This window comes from Panulirus ornatus, chromosome 42 (assembly GCF_036320965.1).
Source record: "Panulirus ornatus isolate Po-2019 chromosome 42, ASM3632096v1, whole genome shotgun sequence".
NCBI lineage: Eukaryota > Metazoa > Arthropoda > Malacostraca > Decapoda > Palinuridae > Panulirus > Panulirus ornatus.
The window spans coordinates 3,439,730-3,460,493 of NC_092265.1; the positions used below are offsets into that span (position 1 = coordinate 3,439,730).

At 37.9% G+C, this 20,764-nt stretch overlaps 2 protein-coding genes across 20 annotated transcripts in view; both read right to left on the reverse strand.

Annotated features, from left to right (window-relative positions):
* The window catches only part of Pfk (ATP-dependent 6-phosphofructokinase), a 94,782-nt gene extending 93,593 nt beyond the window's left edge, over window positions 1-1,189 (reverse strand). For 3 of the 13 annotated variants that reach the window (XM_071686316.1, XM_071686320.1, XM_071686319.1), the window contains exon 1: window positions 228-246. Coding sequence is in view for 2 of the 13 variants with exons in the window: in XM_071686318.1 (XP_071542419.1) it covers window positions 1,088-1,174 (87 nt within the window). In the remaining 11 variants the exon portion in view is untranslated. The other 10 variants (XM_071686318.1, XM_071686326.1, XM_071686321.1 and 7 more) reach the window with 8 other exon arrangements.
* A 9,154-nt stretch (window positions 1,190-10,343) lies between these two features.
* Window positions 10,344-20,764, reverse strand: part of LOC139761827 (sodium/potassium/calcium exchanger Nckx30C-like) — a 367,624-nt gene continuing 357,203 nt past the window's right edge. For all 7 annotated transcript variants that reach the window (XM_071686345.1, XM_071686348.1, XM_071686349.1 and 4 more), the window contains one exon: window positions 10,344-20,738. In XM_071686345.1, the coding sequence (XP_071542446.1) occupies window positions 20,560-20,738 (179 nt within the window). In that variant the 3' untranslated portion in view covers window positions 10,344-20,559. The remainder of the gene's footprint in view (window positions 20,739-20,764) is intronic.

Consider the following 20,764-nt stretch of genomic DNA (forward strand, 5'->3'; position numbering starts at 1 on the left):
AAAATATCAACTGTCAACTCCAACCATACGAATCACATTGCCAAGCTACTATCAAAAGCAAAAAAAAAAAAAAAAAAATGTTACTTATTTAACTTAACAGAAACAAACAGGATCCAAAGACAATCCTATGTCCTGTCCATCCCAGCAGCATTAAAGTGATGGGTTCACTGAACTAAAGCTGGAGTATACCTACATTTGATAAGGTGACCGCAAACCATACGACTTACCTTCCTGGCGATAGCACAAGCCTCACTCACAGACCCGGCAGAAAGTGGTCAGGATGTCTATTTTTGATTTTGGCTGACTCTAGGCAAGCCATGTACCAATAAGCTCCCAGGGAGCATCGTCTGCTCCACCAATCAGCTGATCTGACCACAGTAGCCAACAAGCCGCGGGTTTTGAGTTCATTATACACTGATTATCAGTTATACTTACGTTTCTTATTCATCCTAAGTATGATGACACCCAGTGAATGAAGAAAGGAAGCTGCAGCTCCTATCTTCCACCTATCACCTCTGAGCTTAAAGGACACTGAAGGTGACCTTGTTGAACATACTCGAGAATACTCTGCGCATGACGTAACAAGATGCCGTGAACTTCCGTGAGAGTGAATGACAACTATAATATTAACTTACACCGATAGTATGATGTAAAATCAACATTGTAAATAACATATATATAAATGATGTATCTGCCAACAAATATGACATTTATGCGGCAAAATAGATGCCATTTAGTGTTTTCCAAGTAAAACAGGATTATCGCACATACACACACAAACACACACACACACACATGCTTCTATGAAGCAACAGTTTCATCAGTTTTGTTTAAAAAATCACTCAAACAATTAATTAAAATCCTAAGCATCAGATCTCAGGTTACACTCAGGTTACAATGTCTCCATGTAACTGATATTGCCAAGTTGGTAGATAAATCCTTGGTATCCGGTGTCTCTAAGACAAAAATGACTACCAAAGACATTGATTGTGCATTGATCACGTAATACATTTTATAAAGATCTTAAGTATTATATTCACTCTTTAAAAATATATAAGAATAAGAATAATTGAGATGGGATCCTTACAAGTTTCCCTGTAACCGAATAGCTGTACGGTTTTACTGCTATGGTAATATCAAATGCACATACTGTTGGTCTACTTGCATATATCATAGTTATCACTGAACAATATCGTATTTTGAATTAAACAGGAAATCCAATCCATCGCATACAAATCATATGTACCACTGCCAGTCCCAAAGATTGTGTTCGACTGTGCGAGCGTCCGTCCGAACAAGTGCGTTTGAGGCAGCGTGTGTGTGTACATGCACAGAGCGCACACGTCTTAGTTACTCGACATGCATACGCAATGATCTAATGCCTTGCCTATCCACACGACTGTGTATGGCTCTCCGTGAGAAATATACACACGTAAGAACTGCATTACTCACAGATGCACTGGATAAAAGCAAATGAGGTCAGTACTCCGTCTGTTCCTGTCGCTGCCTCGCTACTGCGGTAAACGACGAAATATATATATATATATATATATATATATATATATATATATATATATATATATATATATATATATATATATATATATATAGAGAGAGAGAGAGAGAGAGAGAGAGAGAGAGAGAGAGAGAGAGAGAGAGAGAGAGACTCGGTTTCGTAAGTTAAACTATCTTGCTAAATTAGGTCTGTTTATAAATGTAGCTGTTGTTAGAAGATATAAAAGTAGATATAGACATAGAAAGACAAACACACAAAAATTAAGCTTGAAACGTTAAAAAATGGATGTAAAGAAGCACTTTTACTATATAGTATAGGTGTGGTGGATGAATGGAACAGAATGACTGACGACATGGTTAAATAAAGACAGCATCCATAAACTCAAGAAGTTGTGAGATAGCAGAGATACTACACACACACACACACACACACACACACACACACACACACACGTATATAGAGATCTGTATACATTGTCAGCTGTATCTAAAGGGAGTCCATTTCATGAACAGAAGCGGTCGGCTGTCCCGGATGTCTCATGCGGTGAGTTGGACCCATGGTCGATAGGGATGTCTGACGCAGTTCACGTGTGCCACCCAATCATGTCTCGAGGGAGTCTGCTCCCTTTTCTCGAGTAAGTCTGCCCTCTATGTCTCGAGGGTTCCTGTCATCAATGCCTAGTGGGATTTTTCCATTTCTTAAAGGTATGAGGAACAGAAATCAGAGATGATCTCTTTCTAAAAAGTGGAAGAGAGGTTGAGGAGAATATTCTCTTTGAACCTCAGCATTAGAGGAGAATCTAATGTCCCCAACATATATTTGGGGAGTGAAAAATGGTCATTCAGACTACCGAGATACCAGTGGGCAGCCAAATCATCCTACTGGAGGACCAACCAGTGGCTCTGTACGGAAGGGGAAGTGGGCAGGGTTCTGTCCTGTTTCACAGTGGCTGATCCAGATCGATATAAGAGGCAGGGAGGGACCACCGTCAGGCGAAGGGCGGCAGGGCCTGCGGGAGCGACGGAAAAAGGTGGGGTCTTGGGGGTGGGGAGTGGGGCGGTCTTGACGCGGATAGAAAGAGCCTTGGAGGGTTTTTCAAAACATTTGAGATGATAATCATCCTCAGTTTAAGAGGGCACATAGAAAGCAACACCAGGCTTCCACAACCAGAATTAATGCGACTTCTAGAAGGGTAGAAGAAGAACCACCTCTGCAATCGCGATCGGTTACGGGGAAAAAAATTAATTGACCAGAGGCCTAGGTTTACACTGTCCAGTTATACAAAGAGATGTTAGTAAAGCTTTCGACCAAGAATGGATGAGCGAGTCACAGTACAAACTGTTACAGTTAAACCTGCCAGAAATTACCAAGAGACTGCTATGGAATATACGTGGCCAACGCACCACAGAACCGTTTCCTGAAAAAAAAAAGCGAGGTTCCCAAGGCAGCGTCCTGTCAACAACGAGACATATACCCAGCACAGCCAAACATCCTCCCTCCAGTTAGGAACATGAGTATGGATATTTCTCACGCAGACGACGCCACTCATATAGTGATCTAACACATCCCAAACACAACCATCTTGTACACTCAGAGACATCCAGACCTACGCAGCTTCGAGAAGGACTAAGATACAAAGACAAAGAGAATAAAACCCAGCCTTCACCTATTCAGCCCCTTCACTTTCCTTTCTAAAGCCACATAAAATTTCTCTCAAAGCGGTGAGAGGGAAGGGTCTACTGCCGTTTGTAGGAACGGTGAGAGGAGGAGTCTCAGGGCCGGTATTGGAACGGTAATAAGAGGGATTCTTAAGGCATGTTTTAAGCTCTCTTCCGCACAGATAAGGGGAAAGGTTGCTAGCAAGTGAGATTAGATACTTCAGCACCCCTTTCCTTTCTATACTTTTTTTTTTAAGAACTACAAAGTAAATATTAATGTTTTTCCTCTTATAAACACCTTCGAACGGACGCTTGATCACCTCGGTACGACCACTGAGCACGACGTTGGGTTCAGATCAAATGTCACGCCCATCGTGCTCAAAAAAAAAAAAAAAATATATATATATTACATGCTACCAATCATCTGCCACCCTCCGAGCAAAACCGTCACTAACCTTAGCACCTCATTTTCAAATATGCTTTGTCATTTCGGTTATCTATATTATCGGAGAGGATGAGCAGGTGAGTCTGTGGAGCACTGATGAGTTCAAATGGGACGGGAAGGGGGACAGCAGGACCCAAGGACCCGATTACTTCGGGACAGGGGCCTTGCAAATGAGAAAATCCTGTTTTCCTGGAATCACATCAGGGCCTGATAACCTAGGAGGCTCTGACAATAAGATACAACTTTCCTTAAATCATCCCAGGTAATGTTAATAAAGCTGGTTTAATTTTACTTAGAAGTAAACACTCCCAAATTTTTAATCTACTACTTCTTGGGAGGAAACATTGAAGTTTCCATACACCATTCTCTGGAAGACTTTGATGGACAGGTTATTTTGAATACAGTGGGACGGAGGTCACTTAATTACCTTCCTGAGTCCTTCAACCCAACTCAGAAAACAACTGATAATTCGAAAGAAGGAAAGAGAAATAACGTGGGGTACCACTTGTTTGTACCCAACTTACCTTGCCAAGGGTACGATACAGTGGATTTTACAGAGCCCGCCGACTAGGAATCCGGACTCCGATCCGAGGTATGTAAAAAAATGTTCGACCTCGAGTTTCTTAACAAACACCAACCAACCAGACAACAAACAAAAAGATGTACTACGGCTGATAACTGTTGCAGGTATATGCGTCAGACGTTAGAGGCCAGGGGTAACGGGAATACTGAGAAGAATTTTCCTTTCGATGCGTGAGGCGGTAGGGGGATGAGGGACAAAGGAAAGATGTCTTTAATATACTGAATTTCAAAGGGAAGATAAATGTCTATTGTCTTCTGAAGAGGAAGGAACTGAAGGAAACATAAATATACAGCGTAGACAAAGATTTGATGACCTTAATATCCACATAATGCTGATGTACTGCTCATGAAAACTGTAAGAGATAAGCACCGAAATCAATAAATAGGAGATAAGTAAGGAAATCACACACACACACACACACACACACACACACAAGCACCGTATGCCAAGGACAAACCGAGTGAGCCACTGGCATAATTCATGAGGAAATAATACGCTCCCGTTTTCAAATAATGTGTATGAAACTAGGAAAGTGAAAAAAAACATGAAAATGAAGAGGATGTAGAAATGAAATCGAAACGTTAACTGATTAAAAGTAAAGAACGGGCTTGTGATATTATTTCCAGAATGTTTCGAAAACAAGTACTTGAACATGTTTTTAAAAATATACCTGTACTTTTTATGGCAGAATTCTCCACGGACAAAGAGGTCGTCAGGAAAAGGACTGCTCGGACGAAAATTACGTAATACTTGGTGTAGTTGGAGGGAGGTTATGCCATCGTTCCTATGGGTCGGCTGGGGTAGAGGGGGGGGGTGTCTCTCAGGGCCTTTACATAATACTGCCGCATTGGTATTTTACTGGGTGTTCCTCCGTATACAGACTTTTACGTACGGAATAGACATTTGAACTCAAATATCGGAATCTGTAAAATCTCTATGCTATATCTTAATTATTCTATTTACATCCCTGGTATCATATCAATGGGTACAACGTTTCACATTTTTGTTCAAAGTATTATTTGCCTTCATACTATAAAACGAATAATTCTGAAACTGTGCAGACATCAAGGAAAATAAAGACCAGTTTTCGTGAGTACCGTCACAATGTATAATATTATTTCAAATTATAACGCCCTATGCGTAGCTCAAGAAGCACTTTTCTTTGCGTGGTGTTGCCTTAGTCCAGATTCTTTTTATAATGAAACAAAACCAATTTTATTCATTCGAAGATAAGCTAAAGTCTTAGTGATGTTTTGAATGCACAAGTAATATTTTGAGTGCCGTGAAGGTGGTCATTTTGATGTGAGCTAAAATAAATCCTCCATCTCAAGCACTGCTCTGAGAGGACCATAATGAACAGTAGAGCAGCAGCGCCACACCTACAAGATCAACATGTCAGAGACTAGAGGGAAGTGCTGTGGCATTAATTTCGAGAAGACGGACAAGCAAAAGTTACATTGGCAACTCCAAGATAAGCCATGATTTCCTGATGAAAGTGTAACAACACTACAACTGGAGATTACGCTGTTAAAGATACGCAGGAAAGTGCAAGAATACCGCTGAGAAAGCAATTTTTTCATTTGGTATGATTCACGTCTAGAATGCTTCAATAAAGTAGTTTCTTGTAGGATGGCCTGGGCAACGGGGACTAAAGGCACCATCCTCTTCAGCTGTGCACGAGGTGCCTTTTCTCTTGGAAATGAAATTCTAAAATTTTAAGATTGAACTAAATCTTAAGGGTCCATGAGTAACCTAAAAGGGCTCCGTGAAATTTTAAATAAATGTGTGTTCACATGGAGGCTCAATACTTCATAATTAATTAATGGAGCTCTTTTAATATGAGTTTGTCTGATGGGTGTCACAAAATTGTTCACAATAGAAAGCATTGCTCAAAAATGACGGGGAAAAAATGATTGAGATCTGAATTCCAGATATTAATGCATATTGCTTAAAGGAGTCCTTGACCAAGAAAAGGCTGAAAAACGCGTCAGTACATGCTTCACCTTCCACCCAATTTGATATAAAAAACCATGATAATATAAGACCTAAGTAGAATATGTTGCTACATGATGTCTTATCACCGTAAGTGGTGCCACTAAGAGGTTGAACAATATTGTGACTATTCATTTACTAAAACGTATTTACCACTAATTTTATTTAAGAAGCTTAAAAATGTTGCCTACGTCATTTGGTTCGTATATCAACGCCTTCTGTCGTTATCATATCCTTTCTGGCATCTTGCCATAATCTTGGTTAAAAAAAATATCATATCTAACGTCCTATTTTCAAAATCTAATCTAATCTGTTATTTCTATGAAATATGTTTATCACTTCACAAAACGCTATCACTGTGTCTAAATTCTTGTTGTCGTTGCTTCTGTCAACGTTTTATAAATGCAAGAACACTTTCATCAGTTTGGAACATTAACCAGAAAGGCATCCTCTGTCTTTCAATCGTTTCTAGGCATTTTTTTTCCACCGAAGGTTTTCATTATTTTTAGCTTCTTTTTACCTAAACAGACAATTAAGAAGCTCAATCAGATAACCCTGGCTGGTCAATTGTTCTTTGAAAATAAGAATTCAATTTATCCATGTAGAGTTACGACATTCACAAGAATTAAGAATTCTGCCAAAAAAAAATGTAAAGTGATTATGCTAGAAGAATAAAATACTTTAGCCTGTATGGATAGGTTCTGTAATAGAATTAAGGAGTATAGGGCATTAGAAACTCAATTGTGTTACAAGGTTGTTAGTGGACAGTTTGAAGGATTACTGGGACCTGCCAAGGTAAGACATACAGAGCTCAAATCTCCTATTATCTGTATAGATATTTAATATCTACCCCCTAGATAAGTCTGCTCTAAATGATAGGTTCTTACACGAGTGCAAGTCATACCTAAATTGTAAACATTAATGCTAAGCTCTTGGAGATGAAAAAAAAAAAAATACACTCAAACCATCCAGGTCAAGGAAGGATGCTGGTCTCCCTTAAAATTCACAGGATCACACTCCTAGCGTAGCGGAAGCCAAAAGTAAAATACAACAGTAAAAAGCTGAATGTAAATTTACGTGACTATTGGTATCGCTACCGGATGTTAGATTAGGCAGACACGTGGTGCCAAATCATTTTATACACAGACAAACGCGTGTTGGTGTGTTTGTGTGTGTAAGGATTCACCAAGACTAAGACTGGCAGGGGCTCCTGTCAATAACAGCCCGTTTTCGGGTGTGCCATTACTGGCAGAGGTTGGGGTGTGAGTGCTCTGGGCGCCATTACTAGTTCAGGTCGGATGTGTTTGTGCTCAGAGTGCCACCACTTTAACAGGACGGCCCAAGTGTAACTGTATTGTAGTAGGCTCTTTAGGTTGGTGGATGGGTGTGTGAGTGTCTTTCGGGGAAAATATGATGATCTTATAGTATCAAAGTATTGTATATATGAGTATCAGTAGTGTAATTAATAATAATACTCCTAAGGTAGTAAAATATACTGTTCCTAGCTTAAGTAATACAATGTTCCTTACTTCCTAATCGTAGTAAATAATACTTCACCAGGATGTGAGGCTAAAGAATATGACTGGAATCACTAACGAATACTTCAGTTGATAATATGGAAAGGACTATAATTGTCAGCACTAGCAAAGAGTATATATATGGGCTACTACGCGAGTATATAACTCCTAAAGGGTATATGGGAACCCGTGCAGGTGATTCAACAGTTAAGACCATTTCCCTGCTGAATCAGTAAGTCTAAATAAGCCAAAGTGATATGAATCCAACCTAACTAGAATAGGAAACTCCCGTAGGTGGACCTACAGTATGCTGTAGCTTCTTGTTAAATCAGGGTTAAAATTCTAAATGCACATGGGTGATATGAAACTTAACTTTGCAAGAATAGGGAACTTCCATTCGTGGGCCAACTGGTTTGCGGCAGTTCCTTGTACTTACAATTTCCTGTATCCGCTTGATGTACCTGGAACCACATTGATCAAAGATACACCAACGTGTTGTGAAACACAAGTCCGAGAGCTGTTAATCACACAATAGGTTGGAAAGCCTCGCATGCATGGGCTGTAGAATTAGATGTTACTTGAACGGATGCGGCCGAATTAAGTTACATGGTCTGAATGGCCTGCCACTGGTCGCAGAGGTTGCAGACGACTGGTGGTGATATCACTGTCTGGGCCACAGTCTGGCTAGCAATAAAGCTTGGCAAATGGGAACTCATGCAGGTGTAGGTCAGGTGACGATACAACGTTGTCAGACGTTCGCTGGATAAAGGATGATGGCGCAAGAGATTAGGTAAGAGGCAATGATTCCAACTGTCTGCCTCCTCGATAAAGTCAGTCACTTAAACAGTCATGTCGCCAGGAGCCATGCATGGAGTGCTCATCCTTTTCAAGGCTCAGGCTGGTGTCTGAATGTGTCTTGATGTAACCAAGATGAAAAGAAAGAAACAGGTAGTATTTTTGAGGAAAGCAACCTGGACATTCTGGCTCTGAGTAAAACAAATCTCAAGGGAAAATGGGATGAATGGTTTGGAAGTTACACACACACATATATATGTACACATCCATACTTTCTGCCCTCAAATGGCGTCCTAGCTATGTCTCTTCGTTGTATATCAACTGACTTATATTTCTCTCTTGTGTCTCCCCTGTTGATGTGATTATTACACGAAAGTGCACTTGGGAACTTGTGTTACATTTCCCCCGTGGACTCATAGGAATATATATATATATATATATATATATATATATATATATATATATATATATATATATATATATATATATTTTTTTTTTTATCGCTGTCTCCCGCATTTGCGAGGTAGCGCAAGGAAACAGACGAAAGAAATGGCCCAACCCACCCCCATACACATGTATATACATACGTCCACACACGCAAATATACATACCTACACAGCTTTCCATGGTTTACCCCAGACGCTTCACATGCCCTGATTCAATCCACTGACAGCACGTCAACCCCGGTGTACCACATCGATCCAATTCATATATATATATATATATATATATATATATATATATATATATATATATATATATATATATGTATATGTATATATATATTTTTCATATTCGCCATTTCCCGCATTAACGAGGTGGTGTTAAGAACAGAGGACTGAGCCATAGAGAGAAAATCCTCATTTGGCCCCCTCCTCTGTTCCCTCTTTTGGAAAAGTAAAAACTGTAGGGGAGGATTTCCAGCCTCCTACTCCCTCATAGGGCGGGGGAGTGGTTAAAGGTTCAGGGAGCGGTGAAAAATGTGTGGAAGGAGAGAACTTTATCTTGAAGAGCAAAGGTGGGTGTTTGAAGGAAAAATAGTTCCAACTATATCATATGATTGTGAGGCATGGGCTATAGATAGTGTTGTACGGAGGAGGGTGGATGTGTTGGAAATGAAATGTTTGAGGACAATATGTGGTGTGAGGTGGTTTGATCGAGTAAGTAATGAAAGGGTAAGAGAGATGTGTGGAAATAAAAAGTGTGGTTGTGAGAGCAGAAGAGGGTGTGTTAAAATGGTTTGGACATGTGGAGAATTTTTTTTTTTTTCTTTTTCCAAAGGAAGGAACAGAGAAGGGGGCCGGGATATTCACTCAGAGGCCCAGTCCTCTGTTCTTAACGCTACCTCGCTGAGGCGGGAAATGGTGAATAGTATGAAAGAAGAAAGAAAGAAAAGAATATATATATATACCCTGGTGGATATAGGTAGGTTCTTGAGTGCTGCAGGATCCTCCTGAGGGTAAAAGGGATTCCTGGGACAGAAAATAAATATGTATAACTGATTTGATTGATGATTACAGAAATTTTTTTGTGGCATTTTATACTGCTCTTGTACCTTGAATGCCCCTATTTTGCTCTTTGGCCTGTAGATATCTTACATATGAAAATGATGATTGTGGATTCTTTTCCTTTTTTACTGATAACGTTCTCCTCATTTGCTCGTTTTATGACTTGCCATTACTTCCAGGTCAACATTCCTGAGACAGGGAGGAAAGTGAGACTAATTATAAAAAGTTATGTAGAAAGACATTGGAAGAAAATTTAAGACAGACATCAAATACTTCAGAAAACCTGGGAAAAGAGATCAGTCGTAGCAGAGGGCAATAATACAATTCCATAATCTTATGAACGCTTTATTGAGAACTATTCAACACTGTTGTATCATGTTGCTCACAGTAAATGCTAATTAATGATTTATTAATGATTCCTCAACAAGAACAAACAATGTGCAGAAAAAAGCAAAAAATTCTATTACAAAGTACATAACACAGAAGGGAAAATTCTTTCACATACAAAGGACATAAAAACAAAATGATGTCTGGGATAATTTTTCTCAAACAAGTGTTGTCTTCTGTTATGTTTCCCAGGTTCTAAAAATTATAATTGGAGAACTGAGAGGAGCAACACCATTTATATTTGTATTAATGTATCCCCTAATGTTGATCAGAGCATAAAAGATTTATAATAAAGAAATCTATTTTGAAATTGATGAGGTGGAAGGGAATAATGCAGAGTTGATAGGAGTACGTCATGATGTGTACTTTATGTATGGGTAATATTCATTGGCATTCTTGAAGGTAAGAAAAATAACAAAACAGTTTACGATAATAATGATTTAGCCTCAGTCATCATTGGAAGCACTACAGTAGAAGAAGTAATCTCCCGTAGATGGCTCTTTTCTTTGGCCAGGTGCATGCATCACCCCACTTTGTATTCAAAGTCATTCTTTAACACCATTCTGTCCTTCAACAACTATAACTTCACTTTCTCCATCCTTTATAATTTCAACTTGTTTTTATCCTTTTCTGTCTTTTCCTCCCTTTTTACATAATTTTTATTTCCCTTATGTATATCTTCTGTTTCTGGTAAACTGTCATCTTGTTTTCTTATTGCAAGCAAATGGTAGCTACATGTATTTGACAGCCACCCTAGCAAGCAGAATTCTTCAGTAAATGTTGCAAGTCTTTCTGCAAGGTTTTCCAAACTTGAAGTTATGAGGATGGTTGGTAGCCAACACGTGAGAGGAAGGTTCTCTATGTGCTACCCTGATGTGAATGAAGAAAAAGGCAGCAGTGATAGAGACTGAGACTGAGTGATAGCAAAAACACATACTAGCAAGAATAACAGAGAAAATAATAATATAAGACCAACAAAATAACAATTTTAGTAATATTTATCTTAAGAATACAGATTAATAACATGAGTCATGACAGTCATGATAAAAATAATCTAATCAAAATTCCTTAGATTTATAACATCAACAATACCAATGACCTTAGTATCCACTGTTTTATGGTAGTAACTGCTGAGAATCAGCTGAAAGAGCTACTCAAGACCAATTTGCTGTAGCGGCTCAGCCACAGGTGTGCAGGTGTGCGAGTGAAGATGCAGGTGTTGAGGGGGGTTGTGATCCTAGTGACCCACACCCTCACTGTAGCCTCAAAGCCAAGATGATCTGAACTGATGTAAGACCTAAGCCAACAGCCAAGTAACACAAAATTACTTAGGAACCCAGTCTTTGTGAAAATGAATGCCAAAATCAAACAAACTAAAACAGGAAAAAATGAAGACGACTAAAACATGACCAGAGTTGAAACAATCAGAGAATGATAAACTTTTTGGGTAAGCATAATGAAACCTGAGAAGCAATGAGTTACAACTAACAATATCAAATCAACTCATTAAAATCACAAACTTTGGTACTGTTGGGGTTGATGAAGTCCCAAATCATCTCAGATCAATTTTATATATCACCAGCTGATGACAGTGAGGGGTGTTGTCAATAACTGTATTGCACTACTTTCATAGAGCAAAGGGATGTGATTTTATATATCTAACAAAGATGGTAATGTAAGAATTGTAGTGATACACTTTAGATGTTAATGAAAACTTGCTTGACTCAATTTATTTATTTTGTTGCCACAATCTTCCTGTAGCTCAACACCAAATCACTCACATCTTTCATATGACTTTTGTAATTTCAGCTTTAAATGAAAAACAGCATATGAGCAACACTGATGACATTAGATTAAGTAAGGTTTTTTTCTTTTTTTGTTTGGAAGGCAATGTGTAATTTATTCTTAACTGTGAAAATGCAGCAAAATTCATCAGCCACTTCCATATATCTTAACTAAACTGACTAGGGTCAGAAGGATTTTCCACCAAACCAAACCTTCCACTGAATATTTGATCCCTAGCTTTTCATGAATCAACTAGGTTCCAAGCTTTAGGAACTTGTCTTAAGAGTTACTGATAAGCTCCTGGCAAATGCAGGTATAAAGTTTTGCTGAAAGTAACCTAAAGCAAATCATGTAAAATCCAAGTCTGAACTGACTATGGTATGAAAAATTTAGAAAAATAATCTGGGGATGAAAAACTAAATTTATTTGGGTAAGCATTTAGTCAGAGGACTGATTTATATGCATGTTCTGCTTATCCTGTATATAAGATAGTTAATTTCAAATCAAAGTGAAACGTATTTTTAATGCTGTTTTCCACCAGAATGGAAGATAGTTTGTTAAATCCTTTCTAAACATCAATCCATAAGAATGAACATTTTTAGGGGATCACACACCTTCCATGCCTAGCTTAGATGGATGCTTCCATATGATAGGTTAAAAAATAACACTTTCTGCCATACTTTGTGCTACCAGACCATATGCTGCCAGGAAACACATTTCTCCACCATATAGATCTAGGTTACATCTGCCTGATCATGTGTTACCAGACTATGCAATACTTGATGATGTGTTGTGTGACCACATGCTGCCAGACCACTTCAGTTTAGGATACACATTGGCAAACCACTTGCTATTGGACCACATGCATTTAAACCATATGCAGTCAAACCAATTGCTATCACACCCTGTGCTTCCAGGCCACATACTACCAGACCAAGTGTCACCAGAGCATATGCTGCCACATTAGGTGTACAAAATCCTTGCACCAGCAAATGTGGAGGCATCTTATTCTAAAAAGATAGATGTTATAGTTAAACATGTTAGAAGATGTGGCAGTTCCACATGAGAACATTTGGATGCTACATTTGCTATAAGATACAGGAACTCAGGAAAATAAAAAGAAGAAAAAAATAGCTTCAAATGACGGATATCTGAATGTTTAGATATATCAGCTCCCCACTTGCTAAAAGGTATGAGAACTACATATGCTAAAGGACATGAGAAATCTGCAAGCTTGGTGATACAGGAGCTCCATATGCAAAAAGACAAAGGAGATACTAGTGCAAGATGAAAAGTAATCCAGTGTGCTAGATGTAAGGACTCTGCATGCTATGATACATGGAAGCTCCATTGCTAAAATGATATAGGAACTCCCAGTGCTAAATGATACAGAAGCTCTTTGTGTAGGAAGATAAGAAATGTGTATGGCTGATGATGCAAGACTGTTATTCATACTAGAAAATATGGGAACTGTGTGTGCCAGAGAAAGGAGCTCTTACTAAATGAAAGGTATGGGTGCCCCAGTTGTATAATAGAAGACTCGGAAATATTACATGCAATGAGACCCTGTGCAGGCAGAAACTGAAGACTTAATTTCATTAAACACAGTATTATCAGTTGCTAGCAGATGCAACAGTGCTTACAGATGCAATAATAACACATACCAACAGACACAACAGTCATGCTAGGAGGTGCATTAGTTGCTACAACAAAGCTACATGCTAACAGATGATATCGTGTTATGTGCTGGTAGAAACCGGCCTACCATGCTAGCAGACAAGGGATTATGTTATTTTCTGAGAAGTACACAAAAACCAGAATTGATGAAGCTTACATTTACATTCCAAGGCCACACCTATATGAAAAAATAAAATGGGTGCATATGTGGATGTAAGAATGGGTTTCACTTTGGGTGTGGTTGAAGGTGTAGGAATGAGTTTGGGATTGGACATAGGTACATCTATGAGTGAGGACGTGGGTATGGGTTTAGGTGTTGTGAGTATGGGCACAGGTGTATGTTCTGTTACAGAAACAATAGCAGGTTTGGCAAAGGCATGAACATACAGGAGGGAAGAAGAATGGGAAGAAAGTAGGAGTAAAAGTTTATCTGCTCCACATGGCATTTCTGGTGAGCAAGTGAAGTAAACATCCCATGACCTGAGCACCTTCCAGTTCATCTCGCCACTTTTCCTATAAATACCCTTGCTGAGCCTTGGAACAACGTTGTCCTCACACTGCGTTTCTTCCCCAGCACAACCATGTTAAACAAATACTCATCACTAAACCTATATACAAAAGACTATAGTAATATTTCTGAAGAACTATGACCTTACGATGGAGCTTCACAAGGCTCAAATTACCTTATACAGCCACAAGAAATAAATGTCTTCTGAGAGCATTAGTGAAATCACTTAAGTGGTTGACAAAAACCTGGATGCCAATTTGAATTAAGTCCTGTTTATAAGTTCTGATGACTGTCACCTTAAGAATTTTACCAGAGATAAATATGGTTATATAATGCATAATTTTTTTCTTATTCCCTAGTAATATATGTATAGATATATATATATATGCTTCCTTACTTATTTAATTGATTTCATTAGGTAATACATAATTTGTATACTGATATGTAAAAAAATATTGTAGTCTGCAAAGAGGAAAACCCAAAGCTTTACCCCCAGCATAACAGATATTTGTAAAGTTAAAAACGTGTACAATGCAGCCAATTGAATTAAACAAAACTAATCAACACTATATACTTCACATGATATGACATTTTGTGGCATGTATTCTTAGATATCTGTAATATGATGAAATATAGAAAATTCAAGGAGGAAGAAGATACTACAAAAAGTCTACAATGGTTGAATGATCTAATTAGGTCAGCATGAAGCTTTGAATTTGTATCATACTGTATATAAATATTCCGGTTAGTTAAATCCTTACTCAACCATCTTAAAGACTGTGTAAACATCAAGAGTGAATTGTAAACAAAACTTCACAAAGTCCACAAGAGACAACAAGTTACAAGAAAATGAGCTTCCAGTCCCATTAGATAGGCAGCACAGGAATTGGATCCCACAAGTCCGAGTAGAACTTTTCTTATACTTATCAATCTGGTACTGTCTAAAAAGAACTTTAGATCATTAGTATTATGATATTTTTTTCATGAGGATATTGTTATTTTTCATAACAATGATGAACAAAATTTATTCCACTCAACTTTTGGGCCCAACAAGTATTAAAAACATATAGGCAGACCATTATGAGGACTAGAATGTTCATTGACAAGGCATTTGCACGCTTAACCTGACTGCAAAAAAGATATGAATATCAAAATGGTTATTAACTTCCAGTGCGCGCTAAGTCCATGCACTCGTAAGCATAATGAAACACCCACAATACATCATGCAGAATAGATGTTAGAAAGGAAATTATTCCAGTAGGCCCGCCATACTGGTTCAAATGTAAAGTGAACAGGGATTATGAACACTGCAGAAAGCTCCATAAGACTTCGTAGTATCCACTAATCTTATGGCACTCCTCTTACTACCAGTCTTAAATGCTCCGTTTCTTCTCAAATTACTCAAAAAAGGAAGGGAGCATAAACCCTGTTATAAGAATGTGCTCACTATAATTTTCAGCAGATTTAGATTGAATGACATCTGATCACAACCAATCAAATGCATTTTACAGTTTGAATACACATTGAAATTTGCATTTTTTTCTTTGCTTCAATATATCACTTGGAAACTTCTCTAAAATGCAGGGTTTGGACTGTGTACCAATGGTGTATATTTATCAGAAATCTTAAGACCATATATAAAACAGTGTGGCCCTAAATTACACATTACTCTTTGGGATGGGTTTATATAAGGCTGGAGTACTTTGGCATTTTATATCATGAAAAGAAATACAGCACAAACAAGGCTGATCAACCACAAAATGTAGTTTTTAGGATACACAATCAAGCTGAATGTATCTGTCCTTAGTTTATGGTCCACCAATGATGACAATGGTGACATCAATTTCACCCAAAAAGCAAGGGGTAATTTAGGGTGTGGTCTTGACCTTACACCTGCCTCAACCTGACACCTGTACATCCTTAACATCTGCCTAACAGTCTCACAAGAATTATGATCTTTTGTTGGAGAAAGTGACAAGTCCTAGTATCTTGTACAGTTACACAGAATCCTTAAAACTGCTCACCTCTTTAAGAAATTCTACCAGTGAAAACCATTGCATTCTAGTGATACTTGACACTATATGAAAGATTTTTCTGTGCACAGAAATGTTCATCATCAAATTAATGAGGAAGTCTAGAAGATATAATTCTTCATACTGACAATAAAAATATCCATGGCACCAATATGATATTTTTGTCTACAATTTCATCTAAGGAGAACATATACAGTGATTTGGTATCCATAACACTTGAAATTTAGAAACACAATGGTGGTTCTTAAACACATATTCCTGAATATGTCTGAAGGACCTAACTTACCAGAAAACATTCCTGACCCATAATGGCTGAAACAAACCTAAGTACATAATACCCATCAAACCTTTTTCACTATTTCTGCTTCCTGGGGATTTCAAGTGTAACTGTACCAGTAAACTGATTGCCACTAAAAGTCAGCAACTGAGGGAGAGTAGTATAAGGCAGTATGCAGTTATAGGTCATTGAAGAGAGTGAATGCAAAAAGCCTCTGGTGATACATGGTCCTACATTTGATTACAGGTCAGTCTAAATATCTAAACTAATGCTTTTATAAACCACAAAATCACGTGTTGAACCATAAACTTGGTGGCGTCTTTATGAGAGTATTTATAAAACAAGATGAATAACATCAAAAACAGTTCAGAGCTTCTCCCCATTACGTTTTGTGCAAGAAGGGAGTTACAGAACATGAGGTAACATCATTACAGAAAAAATATAATTACCAGAATCTTCTGTAACTTTTAAAAAATTTTCTCAGTCTCTTGTTTGTCCAACTTCATAAAATACTGTACAGTCCTAACAGAAGCTGTGTTTGGAAAGCAAATTCTAGACTAGATGGCTTAACACCTGTGTATTGATGTCTGGGGCACTGCCAAATTCAGCCCATAACTAATGGTCCCTGACATCGGTGATAAAGAGGTACATCTGATCAAGAATTCATTTAAAAAACACTTCGTGAGTTTTACAGTTTTCTTCAGGCGGAAATACACATATTTCCATTCTAAACCCTGCAGCTTCTCAGCATATCCTTAAATAAAACACTTTAATACAACCAGCATATCAAAGACTTTTATATATACTGTATATGTATATATATATGTATATATATATATATATTTATATCTAACACCTTCCAGGTTACATAATGGAGAGAGTGAAGAAGTGACAAGAAATTCTGACAATGACATTTTGTTATATCGTGAAGAATGTATAAAGACTAAGTACAGAATGGATAAGCACAAGTTTTGTTACAAAGATGAGTTTTTTCAAGTTTTAAGTTAAATGATTTTAAAAGAAAAAAAAAAAATTCTCAACAAGGCATTCCATACCACTGAGAAAGTGGGTTGAAAGTTTCATTTATCTTTTATGTTTCTTGATCATGAGCTAAACTTCTCAAATAGCTTTTCAGTAAGAATTAACAGAAATCGGAGCACGAAAAAAAGAAGGAAGTTGTAACCCGGTTTACATGTACAAAGAGTGGGACCCCTTCTTAATTATATATCTCTGGTTCAAGTTTACATAAATGATTTTCATATATAGTTTATATCAATATATTATATACATCAACAACGTAAAGATGATATATATGCAAACTAGACTTTTCATCAAAACAACATTAGAATGTGGCTATAAAATGACATCCATTCCTAACGTCGTCCAAATACAAATGCCGTGTATTTATTGCTGTGTGCATGATCTAATAGCTAACTCAGGAGATCTTAGGTGTAACGAGGGCTTGGCAGAAATCATTGCAGTGACTGGGCTTGGATCTGTGCTTGACTGAAAGCTACAAGAAGCTGCTCTACTTCATAAAGTCTTAACTTACTGTAGCTGCAAAATAATCCATGGATGAGCAATTACAAGCTGAAGATGGGCTGTTTTTCCTGACTGCTAACTTGGTGTAAATGTCATTACCATCAGGATCCCTCGTCAACCAATAACTCATTAACTGTCAGCATCCATCAGTGGCTTATAATCCCTTATCTGTTCACAGGTACACTTTGGGCCACGAGCACTGGGATTATTCCTAAAGTTTATTGGACACCTTCATTGTTATGATTGGTTCCACTCCAGGACAAATAGGACGGCTCCTAGCCCAGTCACATCTATGGTCTACTGCAGTCAGTCGACGAGCAAGCATTCGAGGAATGATGGTGGTGGTTGTAGTGGTGGTGGTGATGGATACGGTGATGTCTAGGGTGTAAATATCACAGATTACAGTCTTCAGCAACCATCTTCATCTTCATACCATCATTTCTCAAACTTGTTCGGCTAGTAGATGAGATCTTACCTCAAATTAATATAAAAAAATGATGGTATACCATCAACATCTTAACATCGACACAACTACAGCACTGCAAATACACTACAGATAAAAACAGAACCATATTTCAAGGCAGTAGCATGTGTTTGTCACTGTAAAAGCCTTGAGATTTCAAATTATAATCATTGCAAGGCAATATAGTTCTACATAATTACTGTACAAGAGATGAGCATCATAAACATTGTGGACGCTCAAAACTTTTAACCAAGAAAATCCTAAATTCTGACTATTTTGGCGAGGGTACTGGCAAGAGGAGAATTGGCAAGCACAGATTGGTATGTGGACTAAACCAGTCACACAACTTAAAAACTGGAATTTACCCAGCTGTTTCTGATACTGAAATAGTCTTTTGTATCTTATGGTTATCAAGTAAGTTGACATCAAAAGGAAAATGAAAACTTTAAAAGAACAGAAAATGTGTTGTAAACACTTTGCTGATCTACAGAAAGTTACAGGATTAAAGAATGGCAAGATAAAGCAAATGATGACTGTAAAAGGTTCTGAATGAAAGCAGAGCCAAAGGAAAAGGAAATAATGTTAATTTACACATGCAAATTGAAAATACAGCCAGAGAAGACATATAGCCAAAATCTCATTTTACAAGATTTCTGAGCTCGTTTTCTTTCTAAAGTATGCAAAAACAATAAATTACACATACCCTCACTGAGTATTTAAACTTTTTCAAAACTATATACAGGGAGTTTTTTCTTGCTATGACTTTTCCCAGAAGTCTTCAGCTTTTTCACATAACTTTTTGATCTGAATGCCAGACTTAGGAAAAGACTGACCCAAGTTTGAACACGTTAGCAATGACTTTTTGTTTTAACTTTTATGACGTCAGACGGCAAAGAACTAGAAGCATATGAGCTCTGATGGTCCTCATATATATATTTTTGTGTGTGTTAATGCTCGTCCATAATCATATGCACTTTTGTGATTGCAAGCACACATATTTAATTGTGTGGGAATGCTACACACGAAGGCATGCTTGCACACCTAAGCATATAGATGTACCTGTGTGTATGAAAGCTCATGAGTTTATGCCTGTACATCTGTGTGTGTTTGTGTGTATACTGGTATGTATATAAATGTTTGTGAATATAGTTACATATGCTTGTGAAATAGGCATATGAGACAGGAAGGAAGAAGGATGGGGAAGACAACATCTGAGGTGCATGTGGATACCATTCCACGGAGTCTGCGTCACTAGCAATGAGAAATAAAACAAATAATTTCCCTGAATAATCAGATCTTATCCTCTGTGGGTCTGGTCTTAAAATATGAACAACATATACATCATCCAAATAATCATCATATATACATGAGTACAAAGTTAACAGTCTTCACCATATGCAACGGAGGATACAAAAGGCTTAATATTCATTGTGCACCACCGAGTTAGCATCAATTTCGTACTTGTAATTCCTTCTTCTTAAAGAGGAGACATGCATATGCTCCGAGGGGATACTGATCTATGACTGACCACCTGAACATGTCATACAACAATATCAATGGCAGCAGAAATGGCTATATCTACTTGGATACTGAGGTTTGCTGGAAATGGAGGGCCTCAAGAGAGTCTGAGGTCAAGTGGGGTTTTTGGGAACCACAGCTGGGGAGTAAATAAGAAGAAAGGAATGGCAAAAGAAACCTCAATTCTGACTGAGGTAAGAGACCCCAAAGAACTGTAAAGGTACGTGAGAGGTTATGTTGATGTTGGGTCACCTTTGTGAGCAAGTGATGCCAACTTCGGCACCTGAAGAAGCCCACTACGTCTTGTCATGACCCACTACATAAATAAAAAATATGTAAGATGGTTCCAGGCTTCTTAGATGGGACAAGAGTAAAAGTCATACTCTAAGCCCAGTGAAACCAATACGAAGATGAAGTATAGGACGAACATGGTAGTGCCGAGGCCCTTATTCATCTTCCATTTGGAGCAAGCAATGGAGATGAGCACAAACATGAGCATACAGAAGAGCATCATGACAGAGCAGGCCATGCCACCTGTAATAGCAACATCTGAATTAGCA